The 22,213-nt window shown below is 46.2% G+C and overlaps 1 protein-coding gene across 1 annotated transcript in view; it reads right to left on the bottom strand.

The window, feature by feature from the left end:
* Window positions 1–1,929: 1,929 nt before the first annotated feature.
* LOC119458793 (protein sneaky) overlaps window positions 1,930–22,213 on the bottom strand; it is a 40,478-nt gene continuing 20,194 nt past the window's right edge. Inside the window, exons 7-15 of the mRNA XM_037720656.2 lie at window positions 18,238–18,365; window positions 17,162–17,316; window positions 16,247–16,346; window positions 15,584–15,679; window positions 10,235–10,361; window positions 7,630–7,889; window positions 6,443–6,556; window positions 5,307–5,495; window positions 1,930–2,597 (exon numbers count right to left, since the gene is read on the bottom strand). Of these exons, the coding sequence (XP_037576584.2) occupies window positions 2,523–2,597; window positions 5,307–5,495; window positions 6,443–6,556; window positions 7,630–7,889; window positions 10,235–10,361; window positions 15,584–15,679; window positions 16,247–16,346; window positions 17,162–17,316; window positions 18,238–18,365 (1,244 nt within the window). The 3' untranslated portion in view covers window positions 1,930–2,522. The remainder of the gene's footprint in view (window positions 2,598–5,306; window positions 5,496–6,442; window positions 6,557–7,629; window positions 7,890–10,234; window positions 10,362–15,583; window positions 15,680–16,246; window positions 16,347–17,161; window positions 17,317–18,237; window positions 18,366–22,213) is intronic.

The raw sequence follows: 22,213 nt of genomic DNA, 5'->3' as shown, positions 1-22,213 counted from the left end.
TACTCTAATCGTCTCTTGCTGATCTCTACGGCTGATCTGTTTATGTTTCCTTCCACTTTAAACCCAAGCGCTTCTGGGAGTTGCACGTTACCTGCGGTTCTCGCTGGGTGGATCCCGTCGCATTCCATTAGGATGTGCTGAGTGGTCTCTGGATCTTTACTGCAGCATACACATGTCTCATCTAGTTCCGAATATTTGTTCCGATATGTTTTCGTCCTTAGGCAACCGGCTCGAGCCTCAAATAGCAAGGCACTGCCCTTTGTGTTATCGTACAGATTTTCCCTTCTAATTTCTTTCTTCTCATTCTTGTAAATCTCCATTGTCCTTTTCGTTTCCATTCTTTGCATCCAATTCACGGTCTCTATTTCTCTCACTTTCTTTCTGATGACCCCTGGTTGTCTATTTACAGTTTCGATTATCCTGTACTTGGTTGCCAACTTCCTTGACCTCTTCCTCCATTCTGTGTCCACGCTTTTCATGTAGAGATACTTGTGCACTTTAGCCGCCCATTTATTTTCATCCATGTTCCTGAGCCTTTCTTCAAAACTAATTTTGCTTTGTGCTTCTCTGACTTCAAAAGAGGCCCAACCCATGTCTCCATGCACTGCCTCATTTGTCGTATTACCGTGTGCTCCCAAAGCCAACCGGCCTACTGATCTTTGGTTAACTTCTAAACCCGCCAATATATCCGATTTTAAGCATATAATGGCATTTGCGAATGTTAGCGCTGGCACCATTACTCCTTTCCAGATTCCACGCACCACCTCATACTTATTGTGGCCCCACAGTGCTCTGCGTTTCATTAATGCTGCATTCCGCTTCCCCTTTATTTTCAGATTATCTTGGTGGTTGCTTGAGTAATTCTTTCCTTCGTTTATGTGTACGCCGAGGTACTTATATTGCTTCACTATGGGTATTACTTGCTGTTGAATTGACACCACGAAGTTACTCGTGTGTTCATTAAAGATCATAATCCCTGATTTCTCTGTGCTAAACTTAAGGCCTAGATTTGTCGCTGCGTTCCCACAGATATTCGCAAGTATCTGTAAATCTCTTTTATTGTCCGCTAGTAGCACAATGTCGTCTGCGTACATCAATCTAGGGACCTTCTGTTGCACCATTTGTCCATTACGCATGTAGGATAAATCAAAACCTAATTCGCTGTTTTCCAGTCGTCTTTCTATGCCCTTGACGTAAAGCGTGAACAACAATGGTGACAGAGGGCATCCTTGCTTCAATCCTTGGTGAATTCCCACCATTTCATTTCCTTTTCGACCTTCCCATGCCACTTGTACTTGGTTGTCTCGATATATCTCCCTCAGCAGCTCCACGAAATCGTCACCTATGCCTTCGTATTGAAGAATATCCCACAACAATTCCCTGTCTACGTTGTCATAAGCTCCTTTAATATCTAGAAATGCTACCCATAAAGGTCTTTTCTGAGCTACTGAAATCTCTATGCACTGAGTTAGTACAAACATATTGTCTTCTAAGCGTCTGCCTGGCCTGAACCCATTCTGTAGTTCCCCCAATACACCGTTTTCCTCCACCCACTTCGACAGTTCTAATTTTATGGCTTGCATTGCCATTCTATATATCACCGACGTTACTGTAACTGGCCTGTACGAGCTCGTCTTATCCTTATCTCCTTTGCCTTTGTAGATGAGATTCATCTTGCTTTCACGCCATCCAACGGGAATATTCTTTGTTCTAATCACTTGCTCTATGGCATTAGTCAGCAGTGCCTTGCTTTTTGGACCGAGGTTTTTGATTAGCTGTATTGGGATTTCATCGGGTCCTGCTGCCGTGTTGTTAGGGACATTTTCTGCTGCCTTTTTCCAATAGAAGCTTTCTATGCTGAATTTTGATCTCTCAAGCCTCTCTGTTGTTGCTGGATCTGTTGTCTGAACTACACTTTTTCTTCGTGACTGCAGCAGGCACCTCTGGCGGCGGCTCGGCAGGTTCCGACTGCAGCCACGCCCCGGCTACTGCAGAGGCGCAGCTTGGCCGTGATGTCACCGTGGAGATAAAGCTTGGAGCCGCTGCGACGGCGGCAGAACTGTCGTCGACTCTGTGGCGACTACATGTATCCTTGACATGGGACGACCAAGCTAGGTCCGGACACCAGAAGAAGAACCTACTTATCTTGAAGCGCGTCGCACGGCCAAGTGAGAATCTGCGCATCGGCGGCGAGCCTATTCGAAATACCGTGCCTTGTAGCACTTAGCATTTCCTAGCAAAACTTAGCTAAGCCTAGTAAAACTTGGAAGTAGCTAGGTCGATCACCAGCTGCGCTGTTTACTCCAGCCTTGCACCACTAGTACAAGCTGCCCACGTTTTCTTTTTTTTTTTTATGCTGATCGCTTCTCAATTCCCAGTGATCCAGGCCACTACATGCCAGGAAAACAGTAGTGTTTATAAACAATTTCCTTAGAGTAAACTGCTATAAATTTAGCCGTATAAAACATGACATAACATAAGGTCATCACGACAACGTATAAATCAAAGGCCGGCTGTTTCGTTCAGCGAAGAAACGGCGGACTCTCGTCCGATAGCGGCGATTCTTCGTCTTCTGAGGGCTCACAGGCGTAGCATCTCTGAAAAGGAGTCATAGAAAATGAACGAAATAAGCAGCGAAGTAATTTTTTTCAGGGGCAATCCCTCAAAACTACGCCAAACATATCAAACCGCACATCTTAACTGTCGAATTGCCTTGTCTTCTAGCATTTTTGAACAAAAGGTCGTGGTGTAACATTGGCTTTGTTGTTGTGCTTGCAAGTGCGAGGCCCTGGGTTCTATTCCAGGCAGCGCGCCTTATGGCCCTTGGTTGGCCGGGCTGTCGTTCGGCCCCGATTCCTCATCAGCTATTAGTCACCACCGACGTTGCGGTGACAACAGTGGGCAGCAGCTTGAACGCTATAGTGATACACGAAGAGGCATATACCTTTAGGTGGATTGGCAAAATGCATTTCTGGACTGTCAAGAACTTAAGTCCTGCCCCTGTATTCTGAACTGAGCTTCGCCTCGAAGCTTTTTGGTGACTTCACTCAGTGTAGCAGTGCGAAAGCGAAAGGCAACCCAAGGCTGCAATATCATTTTTTTTTTTTTGCGGAGTTCGAGGCCCTTTTTTGTACGAATCTGGCTTTCAACGCCGAACACACTTAATGAGATCCTGGCGCCATCTAGAAACGATGCAGCGAAGACATAGTGTACGAGTTTACCACTTCAAGCGTACCATTCATACAAATTACTTTAAGGAACTGGGGCGCTAGTGTTATGCGGAGCTGCAAAATGGTTAGAACATGGATTTTCCAAAAATTTGTCCTTTTGGTTCACAGGGCTTTGTGACTTTGCAAACTCATCATTTTCAACAACTTACGGTTTTCTAAATAATTAAATAAATATTAATAAAATTGTCCTACGGCAGTATTCGCACACACGGCACCTGGCACACAAGCCTTGTATTGAAACCATTACGCCAAATATGCTTGCGTCGACAAGTGGCATAGAAACACCCTTTCACGCGGGCAAGAAATCACATCGAGACGCTTGGCGTGCTTCCATTAACAGTTGCACTAGAAGAAGCCGACGCATCAGAAACACCACGAGTGCAGACCTGACACTATGGATCAACGCTGCAAATATAAACGAATGACATGTATATATATACGGCGTGTAAATTGCTGCATATAATTTGCAGCCTCTCTGTACTTCACTGCAAATAAAATCATTTCTTTGTTTCAGATTTCCTCTTTCATATCAATATTTATACCTTGAAAGCCCCACTTCATACGCACGCACATGTGGTTCATCAGTCAATCACACGAAGCATGATTCACTTTACGTTGATGTCAACTGAATTTGAGTCATCTCCCTGTTTTTTCTTTAGTTTTAACACGAAAGTGTTTTATGCCGGGGTCCACCAAGACTTCACTGACGTATTTCCGTCACGGATATGACGTTCTTACAATGTACACGAACATAATACAAAGAAAGAAACCAGAAGAAAAAGTTCCACAAACATGCAAAATTTGGAAATCGAACCCACGACCTCTCGGTCCGCGACGATAGATCGCCGAGTGTTTAACCCATTGTGCCACAAACGCATTTGCAGAGAGCTACACAGACGCGCCTTATATATCTAACACTCCTCCGTGTACCCGCGCTCTTGCTCGGGGCGGTGCCGCCGCCTACGAGCAGAAAAGAGAAGTACTGCATTATGACACTAACGCGCACCGACAGTGAACGCTTCGGTGGTCTCAGTACTACGACGCCTCGATTCCAGCATTCGAAGGGACGCTGGCATCAAGAAGCACTACCAACGCCACCTAGGTGGCGTTCACCGTACTCAGCACAGCGGAGCGTGGCCTCCGCAATTAGCTCTGAAAATGTTTCTGAAGTTGATCGCGGAGGCTGCAATTACGACGCGCTGTACGCGCTGATTTGACTCGGTGACGATTCAGTTACGTGCTTTGTCTTGCGCGTTGTATTAGTGTGTCAGTTACGTGCTTCGTCTTTCGCGTTGTGCTAGCGTGTGCAGCGTAGTGCAGCTTCCATATGCACGACGGTTGCTCATGGTCATCGACGTTGGTAGTCGTGATGGAGGAGACGTGCCACCAGGCGTCAGCGTGGGTGCATCAACGCCTAAGGGCGCTTTAGCCACAAAACACCAATAGACATTATATATCAATGTGCAATAAACATTACACTACTTCTGTGAAGACACGTTTCACTTTCGTGTTCTATACCGATTCCTATATAAGAGGGATCAACCACATTTTTTTTTATTGTGTCTGTGTATGTGTGTGTGAGTGCGCGGGGGGGGGGGGCTTTACATCTAACAGTGTAGATGTAGGTAAACACCCACCACCACAGTGCATACCTGTATGCTCAGAGAGCTCCTATTTGTAATGCTATCGCTCAGGAATCGCCACGGTCAATCACCACCGCTCAGTGAACAGTTTGGCCGAAGGGAGGCGCTGCCAATCCTATCTAATCTTATTCGCCGTGTTATTTAGAGTCATTCAAAGCCTGTTTGTCCACCATAGCTAGCGAGCTCGACGCTGCGGCTTACGATCCGTCCTACTAAAGGTATACAACACATTTCTCAACTACGGAACACTCAGTCATTTTCTTACATACTAAAGGTATAAGTATTACACTGAATCGATCAATACGACAGCCGGTAAACCGCTCGTTGAATAATTTATTTCAGAAATTTCTATATCACTCGATCTGCGTTAAAAAGTATATCCACATTCGGTCTGTATACCACAAACAAAAAGGAATGATTGGGATTGCCGTACCCCTATCTCGCTCCAGCAAGGAAAGCAGTAGATGCACTGGCAAACCTCGGTGGGGCACACGTACGAGGCAGAGTCCTCGGGGTCACCGCACACCAGGCAGCAGCGCTGATGAGCGACGCCCAGCAGCTGAAGCAATCGGTATGCGCGTGGCGCCATCTTGCGCACGAACTCGAACCACCCCACGTCGAGCTGAAAACGTGAACAAGGTAGCCACGTGGTACATTCTACCAGAACCGACGAGAAACCATTATTTTTGTTTATTTCGGTCTGTTATAGAACACGATAAGTAGCGGAACGAACAAACAGTACCTCGTTATCATAATCGCCACCCATCCTCATCGTATGTCATAATCCATCCCGCTATCACCGCGAAACGCGGTAGCTCCTCTAGCGAGCCTCGAGTATCGTTCAGCTTTTTTTTCGTTTCCCGGCCGGGCTACAGGGCGCCTCCGCTCTTCGCCTTGCTAAATAAATATAAAGATGAGAGCACGCCATGACGGCCACCGTCTCATCCCCATAGAAACGATATACCAGTTAATTATTCGCAAAGTCTCATCGGAAAGCAAGGGGAGCGCAACTTGCACGAAGGCATGGCTGACGCATGTAGATAAAGTTGTGTCTCGATCATAACCGAATAGAGCAAGCACCGCCAGACGGTACCAGTGTGCAACGTCAGAGTGCAGCACAGTGTGATGCAGTATACGAGTAGTAGATAGGACATAGCGGAAGAAAATAAATTATCCAGTCGAAAATATAGATGAGCACCTTTACGGAATTGCTTTCATTGATGCGATTTACGGAATGAGTATACCCTGTTTAAGGCTGAGTTACAGCGTCATGAACTTGGTTATTTAATTGTTTTTTATCTTTAACAATTTCGAAGAATACTTTTTAAATGACTATTCCAATAAAGAAATGTCTTACTTGTAGGCGCTAAATTGGACTTTACGTTTTTAAATACATCAAATTTCAGGACAACAGTCTCCCTTTGCTGAAATCATTAACGCGTTTCGTGGGCGTTTGATGGCTCTTTGTAGGCGCTACGCTTGAACGACCTTATTTACAAGGCATGGCCTGAGACGGCTTTTCGTAAAGTGGCGTAATAATGATAATAATAAAAGTAATATGACACTCACGTCAAACTCCCTGTCTCGAACGAGCTTCCTGATGCGGTGGCGCACGTACCGCAGGTAGCCTGCCCTGTGCTTCAATGTTTTGTTGTACAGGTGCAGAACACGCTTCTTCTCTCGCTGGAATATGACATATGATGTGTGCTCATGCGTTTGCTAATAGTACAATTATATTTCAGAGTGAACAGCGCCCGCCCTTCCTGTAAGCGGTACAGTAGTAGTAGTAGATGTAGTAGTAGTAGTAGTAGTAGTAGTAGTAGTAGTAGTAGTAGTAGTAGTAGTAGTAGTAGTAGTAGCAGTAGCTTAGTAGTAGCAGTAGCAGTAGTATAGCAGTAGCAGCAGCAGCAGTAGCAGTAGTAGTAATACCACCACCACCACCTATTGGGGTTATTGTAATAGAGCTATTAGTAGCAGTAGTAAGCACATGTTATAGTAGTAGAGTAGTATAGAAGCTGGGATAGTAGTTCAGTAGTAAATCTGCAGAACAACGAAAACAAGAACATACAATTGTAACTGACGCACGGTGATCGAATACCTTGTCGTCTTTTCTCCAACTGTAGTGGCTCGGGCTACAGTTTAGGTTAGACGCACTATGCAAATGAGCCCAATTTTCGATGTTTTACGGTGAGATGTTCTGATAATAAAATTCAAGAAGTAGATCATTTCACAGACTCGACCATCGTCGCTGACGGACCGCGGTCCGTCACACGCGTGTTGAAGTGGCACCGGGCCACCGGCTGTCCGACAAAAATGTCAACTCAAAGCCCCCACCTGCAGGCATTACCTTCAGCAACACCGCAGCACGCGCTTTTCCTCTGGATAATTGCAAGGAATTGTTACGCTTAGCACAAACTTGCACAGTAAATCTATAGATTCACTTGCATGACGAACAAAAAGAAAGAGACGCCGACCAAGATTAGGAATTTATCAAAACATTGGACGTTCCAGCCCCCACATCGAAGAATTGTTCACACATGAAGCTGGTTCACGGTTAATTGTCACTAGTTGTGATGTTGAGGCACAAAATTCATTTTTCAATATGATTTCTTCCGCTTCGTTGGCGTATGTTCTGTTTTCATGCACAAGTCTTACTGACAACACGAGACCTTATAGAATTTTTGGAAAACATCGGCGCGAAGTCCACACTTCCAGAAACGCACAACGACGCATTTTGTATTGTAATGGCCGCCCACCTTTGCAAAGAAGTAGGCACACACGGCCCTCCTCATCCTCGTGGTGAACAGCTGCGCGAACACCAGCCCAATGAGGGCACCGTAGACAAGGTAGAGTTGCAGGGTGAGCCAGCGCGATGTTCTGACCGGACTGGGTAGGCAGTGTGCGTTGCTGGCGATACGCTCAAGCTTCTCCTCGACATCGAAGTCCTTGAAGATCTTGCGCACCAGGTTACTCACGGCGCCCGTGCCGAAGACTTGCAGGGCGATGCGGTGATAGCCTGCGTGGTGTCAAACTTTGCATAAGTAACAAGGTAGGAAGCTGGGCCAGTTGGCGCATATTAGAAAAAAGAAACCATTCTAGCAGTAAACGCAAATACAAGAAAACGATGATGGGACCGGCTGGATAAGGAATTAAGAGGTGGCAGGTTGTGTACACATGCGACCACATTGATGATACAGCCACGCATGGATCATCAGCTTCTGCATCTGCTTATTGAGTGCCAGAAAACGTACTACGACGACCATTACCCCCTCCAGCGCCGCGAGGTCATTTACAGCCCAGGAGATCTGCTGTAGGTGTGGGGTGACACACTTCATCGAGGCTGCTTCGAAAAAGTCCTGCGCGACTATTTTTCCCGATACGTCGGTGAGCAATGTGTCAACAACGTCAGCTATGACGTCACTCTAGTAAGCTCTTCCCGCATTCCCACCATAAGCCTGTGCCAAAAATTGTCCACATGATTCCAATGAAGTCTTAATGTTTGCGAAGTCTTCCCTGTCTTGCCACTGTCACGAGGAAAGCAATTGTGGAGTCACCGCTTTCTTTTTGGGCCTTGTCATTTACTAGAACCCTCTTTATTTTGTCTAAGCATCGCGACGATGCACTTTTAGAGGAGAAGATAGTGTTCCGCGTGAATCGGCATTCTGGTCGTCATTTCTTGGGCCTGTTTCAGAATGTTTACATGCAATTAAGGCGACGTGAACGACGTTGGTTTGGGGCTGCCAGTATATTTCTGGTAATTTTCACCCCGCAACGATGTTAAACGGGTAACTAGAGCGCACGAGTATCTGTGCCTCGACAGAGGAGTTAATCAGTTAACAAGTCAAGAAAGTTACGATCGAATAAATGGTTACTGTAAATTACACCACTACATTACATCCCCCACGGGAAACATCTTAAAGAATGTGAGGGAAAAAGAAATGGTAATCTACATGCAAATTATCGAAATAATTGATATCACAGGACAGGCCTTCGTCCTGCAGTGAACATAAGAATAGGATGGTGATGATGGCGATGATGACCGAACTGAAAGTCCGCGTGCATTATTAAAGCACAAAGCAATAAAGTTTCGGCAAAACACATTCCACGATGACGTTCGACGTTAGTGCGATTAACATTCAAGCAATGTAGTGATACACCGTATGGTAACCATCGAAACCCGTCATACATGAGCCATGCACTTCAGCCAAGCTCCTCACTCGCGCTTCACCATGGCCCCGCTGCGCTACTTTGCGGCACGCGCGCGAAGTCTCCATTGTCTTTCACAGGTTGCACCAGTGTCGCGATGGAGTGAGCAAACGCAGATAGTAATCCTTCTGTAACCGCTCGCATTTGTGGTACCGCTCGCTAAAGCACCCGGCTGTCTTGCTTGAGAAGCCCAAATGAAATTGGTTTGATGACTTTAAGCAGCAGATAATTTTTTCGGGTTTTCTCTTTGTTCTACTAGAGGTGGCGTACGGAGGGTAGATAGAACACAAAATGCCTAAATTGGGCTAATACTGCTAATGACATCAAAACACGAAATAAATATTGCATGACGATACGGGCAGTACTTTATGTTGCACGAGCTGGTTGCCCGAGGACACCTGCGAATTTCCTAACTTCACCTCACCTAGTTTTTTGCCGTCCTAGACTGCACTTCCCTTCTCTTGGCACCCATTCTGTAACTCTAATGGTCCACCGGTTATCTACCCTGCGCATTACATGACCTGTCCAGCTCCACTTGTTCCGCCTAATGTCAACTAGAATATCGGCTATCCCCGTTTGTTCTCTGATCCACACCGCTCTCTTCCTGTCTCTTAACGTTAGTCCTAGGATTTTTTGTTCCATCGCTCTTTGTGCGGTCCTTAACTTGTTCTCGGGCTTCTTTGTTACCCTCCAAGTTCCTGCCCCATATATTAGCACCGGTAGAATTCAATGATTGTACACTTTTATTTTCAACGACAGTGGTAAGCTCCCAGTTAGGGTTCAGAAATGCCTACCGTATTCACTCCAACCCAATTTTATTCTTCCGTAAATTTTCTTCTCGTGAGCAGGGTCCCCTGTGAGTAATTGCCGTAGATAAAAGTACTCTTTTACGGACTCTACAGGCTCACAGGAAACCCTGAATTCTTGTTCGTATGCCAGGCTATTCAACGTTGTCTTTGTCTTCTGCATGCTGATCTTCAACCCCACTCTTACGCTTTCTCTTTACTGCATGAGTTAATGGCCTGAAAATGCTAGTCCACATGCATATTAAACCAGATAGAGACACTGTTAGATAACCACTGGCCTGTCGTGTGCCTATAATTAGAAGTCAATAGCTGTTCAGAAACACAAGTGTGCACGGGAACACATATGTACCTTCCTGAATGAACTCGACGTCGGCGTTGCGACGTATTATATCCAAGACGTCGTAGATTAGGTAATCCAGGCCGAGAACGATGCTGCCGAAGGCCACGTGCACAAGGTTGGAGGCGACCCCACGCATCTGTCGAGTTATCACCGCATGTTTTATCACTGATACTGAGATAATAAATTCAAGCGTGGCTTCAAATACACGTGGAAAGCACCGGTTGCGGCAGTTGAAGAGGCAGAATCGATTGCATAAAATCGTAATAATGTTTATACTGTCTGGACACTGGTTTCAGTTTCCATATTGGACATAGGAGACTGGCTCCAGAAAAAAGCTCCATTCTGTAATTAGACGTCCAATTAACGAAATTTGCACTAAAATGCCTTAGCTCCCGCTACGACCTCTGTCGAAGCAGAGGGTCATATTTAAAGACTTTGGTGGTGGTAGGAATCAAGGCCAGCAGAGATGGAGGCCCCCTCCAGACGCTGACGCTTTATTCACAATTTTACCCTGAGGCAAAATGGTATGTGCAAAGTGCACAAACAGATTTAGCAAACCATGCATCGTATTCGCAAATCATGTACAGTCTACGTTATTGTAATGTCATATATAGTTTAGTAATTATCTGTCCAATGAAAAAAGCCGAAAAATGATGGCTATAATCAATAAATGCGTAATAAAGAGACCAAGAAAACTGGTGTTGCTTGGTATGCTATAGAATGCATAAATATATAAAGGACGGAAAGTTTCTGTGGTTTGGAATCATAACTTAGCTGGGGCTGAGTCAAATGATTTCGACGCTTCACTGCAAAAATGACCCGTTCTTTTCACGCTTTTCTTCCTGTAAATACTACGGCACTATGCCTCTACTGAAAGAAAACGGCGATGATTCGCTTATCAAGCCGCGCGCATGTGCACTGCCTGATAAGCAAGAAAGTAAAGACAAGCTAAAGGGCGAGAGTGAAATGTCTGCAGCAAACATCGGTGATGGTGGGGAGGGGGGTGAGGGGGCGCTCGCACAGCGCGCATGCGCACCTTTTCCGCCGCCTGCCTACACACGCTGAGCTCCGATGCAGCAGATGCGGCAGAAAGCTCTCTGCAGTGTCTGCTCTTAGGGTGAAAAAGTGATCGACGGAGCGTGCGAGTGGTAGCGGCACAAAATTTCTATTCTTTCAACCCTTCACTAGGCCTAGGAGTGTGTTCTGTACACCTGCCGAGCAGCTACAGTTTGGTGAGTATGTTTTGAGTTTGATAGTGCTTTTACAGTTACGCTTACCTAAGAAACCTTGGCAGTAATGAAGTTAAAAATCACTACTTTGCATTTGTGCCACAATACACGTGCTCAACGAACTAGGCATTAGAGTTGCGTGCCTTGATGACGTTGTTGCCGGTGAGGGAGGCGTTATCTGACTGTCATGCCATGTTATTGATTGTTCGCGTAGAGTTGTCTTAAACTGCACCAACGTGTGAGCTCGTTCCCGCCTCTTCACTTTTTTAGCAATGTGGTTAGCCCGGATCATTGATGGATGTCTTTCATTTTTTGTTCATGTGAAACCGGGTAACATCGTAAGAACTTGTCAGTTTGAGGCAGACAGACTTTTGATATGTGCTCGTCATTTCGACAACACAAGCTTTTATTCCGCCTATAAAAAAATCTTGCACTTCTGCTTCCTGATCTCGCGAAATTGTGGCTCATGCTGCATTGACGTGGTCATATTTTTCGCATTCACAAAAATGAAGTTCACTTATTTTTGGCACCTAAACCCCAGAAAGAAGTTCACTTATACACTATTGCTCAAATTGTTGTACATATCACCACACATCATTGTGGCGCCATGCTATGAAATTACAGTAGCTAGTATGTTTAACTGTAAATTGCTGGAAATACGACGGCATGTTATTGCGGTGCCAAGGAATGAAATCAGACATCTGGATTTCTTGCGCGACATTCCTTTGAATATGATGCCATGTTGCGGTGCCGGGGAATCAAATTAGTCATATGTATTCTTACGGGAAAATATTCTAATTATGACAGGGCATAATTGCACCGCTCTTGAATAAAATTATGAACGCCGGTGCATCTTACGCTAGGTTGTACGCAGATGCTGCCGGGAACAGTGCAGTAAAATCAACAGTGCATTTTTGACAGTGTATGTCAAAGAAAACGGATGGCCTCCAAAGTAAATCAGTTCCTCCAGTTCTTATTGAAACCACCTGCACCTAACCAAAAAGCAAATGACTGGCTGCTATATCACGAAACTGTGGTCTCCATTGGTGCAACATTGCAGTTTCCAGACCCCGTATGCCAACTGGGAAACCACGGGAGACAGTTGGTTCCTACATTTTCGCGTCAAACGTCAGGCCTTTCCCTAGGGTGCTTTTAGGCAGAAATTGTTCACCCACATGCTGACTACAATGAATAAAATGTGAGAAAAAAAAAATCGCCCACGAGAACAATATTCCCTAATGCGAAATTTGAGCGCAGCTCTTTACGTGTTTTCATTTCGCGATATATTAGCTTGCGCGGAAAATTGGTCTCGTGCGACATATTGCAAACGGAGCGAAGTGTGGCGCGACTGCCTCGCTAATCTGGAGACCGGGAGAGGCAGTACGTGGGGCTAGCGCGTAAGTTACGCGTAGGTGCGATTCAAAGCCGCCGCTGCCGACAGACCTAGTAGACGAACAGTGCTCGGGCGCTACTATGGCGCCATCTCGTAGTCAAGTCACCGCACTACGCTTTTCTTACGTTAGCTGCCGCGTGCATGGACAAAAGGAAAGTGAGATTAAGTTAAGAGACATTCGTTTATTTTTTTATTCTTTGCCGCGAAAACTAAAACGTTTTGCGTATAAATGAACTTAAACTTTGCGACTTATTTTTCTTGCCTTACCTAGCGACAGGCCAATGACGCGCCAGATGCAAGCGTCATCCGCCAGACACTGCCCTGAGGCGAGTGAGGGCGGCTGCGCGCGCGTTCGAGCGCTCGCCCGCGGCGACCCGTCTTTTTTTTTTAAATTTAGCCTGGTTTTTTGGGCTCCCGGCGTATTCTTGCGTTCCTTCTGCACTGGGACAAGACAGCACTGCACTATTGGACTACGACAAGGTGAGAAATTTTGTTTCACAGTCTACGACGCAATTAGGCTTACGGCACGGGACCGAGACTTAGAACGCAGTTAGCGCAAAACTGCTCGGCCGTCTTGGCGCAGCTAATTTGAGTTAATGAATTGTGCTGGGACATGTTTCCGACGCTTCCTATGGGTTATTGTAACTTATTGCAGTTCCGCTGAGACACTGGCCGCGCAGCGTGCTGTGACGCAGTTAGCGATAAGCAGCTCGGCCGTGGTGACAAAGTTAGTTTGGCGTGTAAGGAATCTTACAGGGACAAGTTTGTGACGTTTTTTGTGGCCCCGCGATAACATATACCTTCTTTCGGTACTCAGGCCTGGGCCTGTATTTTGTAGCGATGCCTTTAATGTCATAATGCATTTTCGCGCTTATCGCGCTTTGTCAGTGGTCAGAGCGACGGGTCCGCTCGCGTTATCAACGTTGATATCGTGAGCGGACCGTCGCTCTGACCACTGACAAAGCGCGATAAGCGCGAAAAGGCATTATTACTTTAAAGGCATCGCTACAAAATAGCGGCCCTGTTGAAATCGCGATGGGCGATTGCCAAGAGTGATAACATGGGAGTGAGTTGCTGGCGCCAGCAGAACGCACGAAAGATAACGCCGAGAAACGTATCAGAAACTTGTAATTCCAAAATTCCGTCTTCTAAAGGACTGAAAACAGGCTTTGCACCCACGCATTTGTCTTGAGTGCGAGTAGAAGGCATTCTGCGAACGTCTAGAATGGTCCTGCTGGGAACCTATGTTGCGTCCATCTCTTTGTTTGTAGCGTACCGTCGCGTCGCCCGAGGCCAAGTTTTGGAAACGCGAAGTCGCCCGTGTATTTGTGCTGCTAAAGTGCAGGAAATAATGCCCGGAAATGGGGGAATGCTTGAAAATCGGATGTTTTCATAAAATATCGTATTGTTTGGGATGAGTCGGGTATTTTCTAGGCCATGTGTGTAAAAGCGAATTGCTTTTGTTTGTAATGCCGCCCATTCACCGCTTTCGCACGTTTCGCCTCTACAAGCAGTATTATAAATATCAAATGACACATGCTTGTAAATGTAACATGCTTATAATTCTTTTTTTCAGCTGGTGCCGTCCGGTGGAGCTTCATACGGTAACTACTGCTTACCTGGGGTCACAACGTTGGATCAACGCACAAAAAGCGCGGAACGAGCTTTTATATAGAGCAAAATAAATATTTCCTCAGTTCACAAGGAGACTTGCGTCTACTTTGCGAAATTGCACGTGGCACAGATTCGATGGGATTTGACAAGATCGTTCGCGGTCATTTTACCAAATAATAAACCGATTCCGCACGAAGACCGTGCGTGGTCGGGCAAAAAAAAGAAAGCGCAGCCGGCGTGCTAGCTAGCCTTCAAAATGCGCGCGCCCTAAACCGAAAACGGAAGTGATTAATGCCGACCGCTTGGCGCGCTGCCCTCAATTCAGCCGCTGCGCTCTATAGGAGTGTCCGCTCTTGTTGAATTCCTTTCTTTATGCTCTGCCAGTCACATTCCTCAAGCTGAGTGCGTCGCAACTCGACTGGCCTGCCCAAGACACTACGGCGCGGGACCAAAATGTTGGTACCTTCGCCGAAGCGACTCGGCTGCACGAAGCCGTTTGCTAACATCACGCCGCGTGCCAAAGAAACCTGCAACATAGTCGCCGACCCGCAAATCGTGCGCCTTTCACAGCAGCGGACGGCGAGTTCACGGAGCAAACATGCAACTACTTCTGTGAAGACGCGCTTCACTTTCGTGTTCTACCGATTCCTATGAAAGAGGGATCAACCATATATTTTTCATCCACCGGTGCGCTCAGCGTACGCTCTCATCTTTCGCTGTGCTCGTTCGCTCGGTTACGAATGACGACGCCAACGCCGACGCTGGCCGAAAGAACGGGCGCCTAAGAGATGCGCTTTAAAAGTAATAGCTGCTAGTCGGGGAAGTTGGGACTATTGTATTATTGTCTTATTTGACAAGATACTACACAAGGCACTGTTTATTTACCAGAATAAGAAACGCAGCTCATTTTTTGTGACATATATGCTGTACACAGCGAATGCAAATAGCGTCATTTCAGAGGGAACAGCGCCACGTGTCTAATAATGTATAGCTTCTGAGCAGTAAGTCCATACAGTATGACCCAGTGTAAGAGGAATCGAACGTGATAGGTTGCAACGTTACCCGTCAGAATAGAGTGCAGCGTAGTGCAGTACAACAATAGTTCAACGTTAAGTCAATTACCACTATTGTTGTTTCCTTGCGTGAGAAACGGAACTCCAGTGGGTCGTATATGTCTATGGCTTCGTATCGCTTGAGTGGCAGTAGTGTGTCCAAACCCTGCAAAAAGTAAAAATAAGTGGTATGAGCAGCATCTAAAGGCTTCAATAGCAGTTAGACATGTGCAGGTGGACTGTACAGACAGTCTCGTCTTCAAGAAGTATATGCGTCTTGGCTACGAATTTGTATTTGAACGCTAGAAGTCTTAGCCCGCCATGGTGGCTTGCTGGCTATGGCTGCCGAGCTCCTAAGCTAGAGGTCGAGGTTCGATTCCCGCTGTGGCGGTCACACGTATATGGATGTGAAATGCAAATACCCGTGTACCGGTGCAGTGGGTAAACGTAAACGAACCCCATGTAGCCAAATTTAATCCGCAGTCTTTCAATACGACGTGCCTCATTAGCATATCGTGTTTGGGGCACGCAAAACCTCACAATTTAATCCTTTAGATGAAGTGTTCCAGCTCTCATCGCGGGTGATAATTATCCAGCCTCACTTCTCAACACACTTAGGCGCAGCACGGTGGCAGGAAGATGCTTAACTATTTATATAGCGACTGTTGCGTCAAGGATACGTGAAGCCTAACGTTTGCGTGCTTACCCTTTTCGTGCTTTCCCTTCGAATTACCTTTCGTGCTCGCCTCTCGTCGATCTTGCAGAAATACTCGGTAACGTAGATGTTGTCAAAGGCCAGGTCATCCAGGTACTTTTCAACGTATTCTTTTGCCCTGTAGTGAGAACCTTAAATTTTGGAAATATTCAGCTCACAAACACATTCGAGCCTTATGCGATGGTTGAGAACGATAACTGCTTCCAAGCTTGACTATCTAAACCAAATGTGTTATTTGTTCATTGCTATCTAACCCAAGGTATAATCAAGGAAGGAAAAGAGCTCTGCTGTTTCTGTTTCGTGCGTGTTTCCAAGTTGCCTGGACCAAACTCTTAAGTGACATGTAAAGGTGTAATCTGATACGAGTCATAAGCAACGCAAACGCTTTGCACGGTATTGCATAGCGTAATGTAAACTCGTAATCAATGGGGACCACTGTTTTTCAACAATCCATTCTAAAAGTTACGCATTAAAATCCGCCATGTATCAAAACATGCATTGGTGCACAACTAACACGGCACATTGCTAACTAAACGGCTTGAATCAGATGCCTTGCATTTTTTTACATTGGAATGTGTCTAATACCTAAACTTTACAAAACGTTTTACGTACTCTACAAATATTACAAAATATGCGGTGAGTTTTAAATCTTGTACATATTCAATGAATTTTTGAGGCATTTGCTACCGTGCATTCGATGTTTATAACTGGGGGTGTGGCGCAAAAGCAAAGCTCGGCTAGCAGCGAAGTTTTGTTGAATAGGATCACATTTTTCTCTTCTTTTAAGGGCGTCTAGAAAACGGCTTAGAAAAGATTGTTCCAAGACTTGTCTCACCTCGCTACTGCAAATCCTGAATTCGGTTAGTCACCTTGCTTGCAAACATATTTCTCGGCTTATGTTACTAAATAAATTACGGCAGCAGCTACACTCACTCCAGAACAGCGGAGAGCAGAACGACGGCGAAGAGTCGACTCAGTGCAATCGAGATGAGAGGAATGATCCTGTGGCGATTTTCGAACTCCGCCTGCACGCCTTTGGCCAGGTCTTCCGGGCTGATGACGTTGATTGCGTCCTCGGGAGTTATGAGCTGCGTATCAGTGCGCAAGAAAAATCTCAAAAGAGCACTACATAGTATTAACTCTAGTTACCGCATACTGCAGAGAGAGAGAGAGAGAGATAAATGATATGGGAAAGGCAGGGAAGTTAACCAGAAGGTAGATATCCAGTTTGATACCCTGCACTGGGGAAGGGGTAAGGGGAGACAGAGAGATAAAGAAACATTCACACACATAGAAAGGGAGGGAGATCAGAAAAAAAAACACACACGGCACACACACAAAGAAACTCAGGAGTGTCACAGTCGTTCAAGCATACTGCAGACTTTAGGCACAAGCATGGGAGGCGTAAATTAAGATGACAAAAAATGAACACCAGAAAGCTTTTAGTTAAAAATTTGAATACAACCAACGGTCAGTGGCATGCTATGTGACCTTGAGTATACTGCAAACGTCGGCTTATTCGTGCAACTTTACGAAAACAAAACAGTGCAAAAAGCAAACAACGAAACCAAAAAAAGACGGCACCACGGCGATGAGTGAGCGCCATGGTGTCGTGTTTTTTTTTTCTTTTGCTGCTTTTTGCGCTGTTTCAATTTCGATATGTGGTCATTGTGGCTAATTACACTAAACCACACTGTGATATTTGTTGTACCTGTGACATTACAAAGTTAGCAGCTAGATCCATCCTCTCCTTCTTTTTTTAAAAGTTTCTATAGCTGGTTACATTTATATCTATATTGAACTTGAAGGGATCTTCGTAGCATATAGGGTTTTCCCAAGACTGTTCCCGTAAATTTCGATCAAGGAAAATTTCTTCCTATATGCGTTCAGATACGACTCATCGACGTAACGCTTCTGGTACAGAACGGGACTCATCTCCAAAGCGACCAGTGTTACGTCATATTTTGTACTATAAATAAATCACCCCATAACGAAATGCACTGACTGACCTTGTACTGCACGTTGACCCTAAAGTTGGCATCGAATTCTCGCTTGACGGCTTCCATGGCGGAGATACTCTGGCCAAATCCGGCATTTATGGGTTGCAAGCCGTCGCAGGTTCTTTTCCCTAGAAAAGCTGGGTCAAGGGTTTAAAACCACGGAAGGCCAGAGGTTATTAGAACGTGATGTACTTCACCGTACATGAGCGAAATAAATGAGGTTCAAAGATCAGATCGGAGACTGCCGTATGACGGCGAAGCAAGTAGACGCACTCCTAGCTGCGATATTTTGCGTTTTTGTTTTCTCATGATATGGAATTGTGACTATTGAGGACCTTTTATTGATTTTCTAGTAAGCACTCACGCACTATGTACTATCACGATGGAAAGAAACGCGAACAGCGGAGCGCGTGGCCCAAGCATAACTGAAGGTGTAAATAGTTCAGCGGAAATCCGCTAGGTGGAGATAAGTAATTAAAGAGAAACTGAGACATCCACCCAAATGTAGCAATTCGCTACTATGGAAACCCAACCGGGTTCCTCGAAAGAAAACCTCGCAGTTGAAGAAAAATTCGTCCTGGTCCGGGACTCGAACCCGGGACCACCGCCTTTCCGGGGCAGCCGCTCTACCATCTGAGCTAACCAGGCGGCTAGCAGATGGCAGGGCGAAGTCGAATTTGTCGACAACTCGAAGCAAAGGCAAGTATATGATGTAAATAGTTCAGCGGAAATCCGCTAGGTGGAGATAAGTAATTAAAGAGAAACTGAGACATCCACCCAAATGTAGCAATTCGCTACTATGGAAACCCAACCGGGTTCCTCGAAAGAAAACCTCGCAGTTGAAGAAAAATTCCTCCTGGTCCGGGACTCGAACCCGGGACCACCGCCTTTCCGGGGCAGCCGCTCTACCATCTGAGCTAACCAGGCGGCTAGCAGATGGCAGGGCGAAGTCGAATTTGTCGACAACTCGAAGCAAAGGCAAGTATATGATGTAAATAGTTCAGCGGAAATCCGCTAGGTGGAGATAAGTAATTACTTATCTCCACCTAGCGGATTTCCGCTGAACTATTTACATCATATACTTGCCTTTGCTTCGAGTTGTCGACAAATTCGACTTCGCCCTGCCATCTGCTAGCCGCCTGGTTAGCTCAGATGGTAGAGCGGCTGCCCCGGAAAGGCGGTGGTCCCGGGTTCGAGTCCCGGACCAGGACGAATTTTTCTTCAACTGCGAGGTTTTCTTTCGAGGAACCCGGTTGGGTTTCCATAGTAGCGAATTGCTACATTTGGGTGGATGTCTCAGTTTCTCTTTAATTACTTATCTCCACCTAGCGGATTTCCGCTGAACTATTTACATCATATACTTGCCTTTGCTTCGAGTTGTCGACAAATTCGACTTCGCCCTGCCATCTGCTAGCCGCCTGGTTAGCTCAGATGGTAGAGCGGCTGCCCCGGAAAGGCGGTGGTCCCGGGTTCGAGTCCCGGACCAGGACGAATTTTTCTTCAACTGCGAGGTTTTCTTTCGAGGAACCCGGTTGGGTTTCCATAGTAGCGAATTGCTACATTTGGGTGGATGTCTCAGTTTCTCTTTAATAACTGAAGGTATAGTGCGCGCCGTCCCGTCATCACCATTCACAGGCGGGCACATCTGGTTTGATCGCGCTGTGCGATGGTGCGCCCCCTATCCGGCGATATTTTTGTTTCTGTTCTGCTTCTCTTTTCTTTGAAAACGAGGAAAGGTGACGGCACAGTAACGATGACAGCGCAAACTGTACTATCGCGATGAAAAGAAACGCGAACTGCGGAAAGCGTGGCTTTTGGCTCAGTCAGCGCTACTGCGAGGACACGTGTCCAACTGCCATAAGCATTGGCGGTCGCTAGGTGAACCTCTGCTTTCAGCCGGCGCCCCCGTAGCGCTAGAATCTTGTTCAGGCTGGTGCTATCGCACCACGTGTGCGTTGCGAGTGCCAGGCATGACTGGCAGATAAGCTTTCCTTGCCAATATGCCCGGCAAGTAAAATGCGGCACTCTTTCATGCTGTCGCGATGCTTGTCTGCTTAACAGAACTGAAGCGTTAAGCGAGCTTGATTGTCGCTGCCTCACGGCAGCGGTGATCATGAAAATAAAAAAGAACAAGCTTCGAAAATGAAAACTATGATTGGAAGTGGAGCTGCCCATGCGCGATGTCTTCTCCTACGGCGTAGGAGCAAAGCTATCGGCTTGAGTCCCTTCAGTTTGAAAAGAAAAAGATGCCGCGAGCGTCGGACGCCAACAGGATCGGAATGATCGCTTTGTACCGCCAAGGAATTTCCCAGAAAAGAATTGCGAAGATTACCGGAAGAGCGCTTTCGACAGTCAACAGAGTTTTGAAAGCTTAAAAAACTGAAGGTAGACTCTCGGACCTTCCTCACGGTTCGCGGCCACGTTCCACGACCGTGGAACAAGACCTACTAATTATTGCAGCTGCCGTAGACAATCCTTTTTTTTTTAACAGCCCAGCAGATCAAAACGGAGCTCGGGCTAAACATTGACGTTCAAACGGTTCGACAGCGTCTCCACGAAGCGGGCCTGCACAGCAGGACAGCCGCAAGAAAGCCTTTGCTTTCGGATCGCCACAAAGCCACCCGTCTACAATTCGCACAATCGCACAAAGACTGGTCTGTGGAGGATTGGGGCCAGGTGATGTTCGCAGATGAGAGCGCATTTACCACAAAGGGTCACGAGAGACTGAAAGTGTGGCGTCCAGAAAATCATCGGTAAGCCTTTGCCCCCTAGTGTTCCTGAATTGCGGCGCTCTTTGTAAATATCTGGTTATGAATTCGTTCACTTAGCGCTAGTGTGGTCAGAGTACCATCAACATTTACCGTAGATAGCTCTACGACGAGTGTCGCATGAGGGTGCGACCAGCGATCGTTTAAAGAACATAATATATAGTTCAGTGTTTTAAGCTCAGACACGTGTTCTTCAATTAGATTAGCTACTTTTTGGTTGCCTCATGTCAGGAATTAACGCCTTGAGGTGCATTCTGAGCCAATGAATAAAAGCTACGTTACAGTCACAGCGCAGTCCCTGTTCTACTGGTAGGTGCCTACTTCGCTATAATATACAAGAAAAATGTTTGGATACAGCAGCGATTGGGCTAAACGTATCATACCATTTTGACGCGCGTAAAGACAAACTTAACTTTATTTTTTTTACTTTATGCAGCTTTCATCCCACCTGCTTCAAGCGAACAAGCCTCAGCGGGCGCTGCTCCCTGAATGTGTGGGATGCCATCACAGCCGAAGGCTTGGGTCCCCTTATACGGCTAGATGAACGCTTCACTGCAGCAGAATACTCTAATGTAATAGAGCAGGTTGTCCTGCCCTTTGCTTTGGATGGGCCATTCAAGGATGGGCTGTTTTATTATCAGCATGACCTTTCTCCAATCCATACTTCACGTTCCGTGGAGGCTATGCTAGAGAACCTTGCTATCCGTAAACTTTCGTGGCCAGCAAAAGGAGCGGACATAAATCCAATTGAGAATGTCTGGGGAATTATGAAATCACGCTTGCCACGACTGCAGCTCCATAAAATGAACAAGGACTCATTTTGGGCTGCTGTTCACGCCGAGTGGGAAAGGCTTCGCGGCACTTAGCTAGCCACAGACCTGTTTGCCTCTATTCCAAGGCGCATGGAATCCGTCATCCTGGCCGAAGGAGACTTCACCAAATATTAATTAATGCAAAGTATGTTTTTGTCGAGCAGTTCTGCTTCGTTATTTCCTCAAACTTTGTGCCAGCTTGAGCCTTTGTTTCAGTTGTTCTCTTTATCTTTCTTAGACCAATAAATTTGCTATGGTCTGGAATTCACGCTTCAGTTCTGTTAATCACACAGGCATCGCGACGGCATGAAAGCGTGCCGCATTTTACTTGCCGGGCATATTGACAAGGAAAGCTTGTCATCTGCCAGTCATGTCTGACACTCGGAACGCACACGCGATGCGATA

Source organism: Dermacentor silvarum, chromosome 7 (assembly GCF_013339745.2).
Source record: "Dermacentor silvarum isolate Dsil-2018 chromosome 7, BIME_Dsil_1.4, whole genome shotgun sequence".
NCBI classification, from domain to species: domain Eukaryota; kingdom Metazoa; phylum Arthropoda; class Arachnida; order Ixodida; family Ixodidae; genus Dermacentor; species Dermacentor silvarum.
This window is presented reverse-complemented; position numbering and strand designations above follow the sequence as displayed.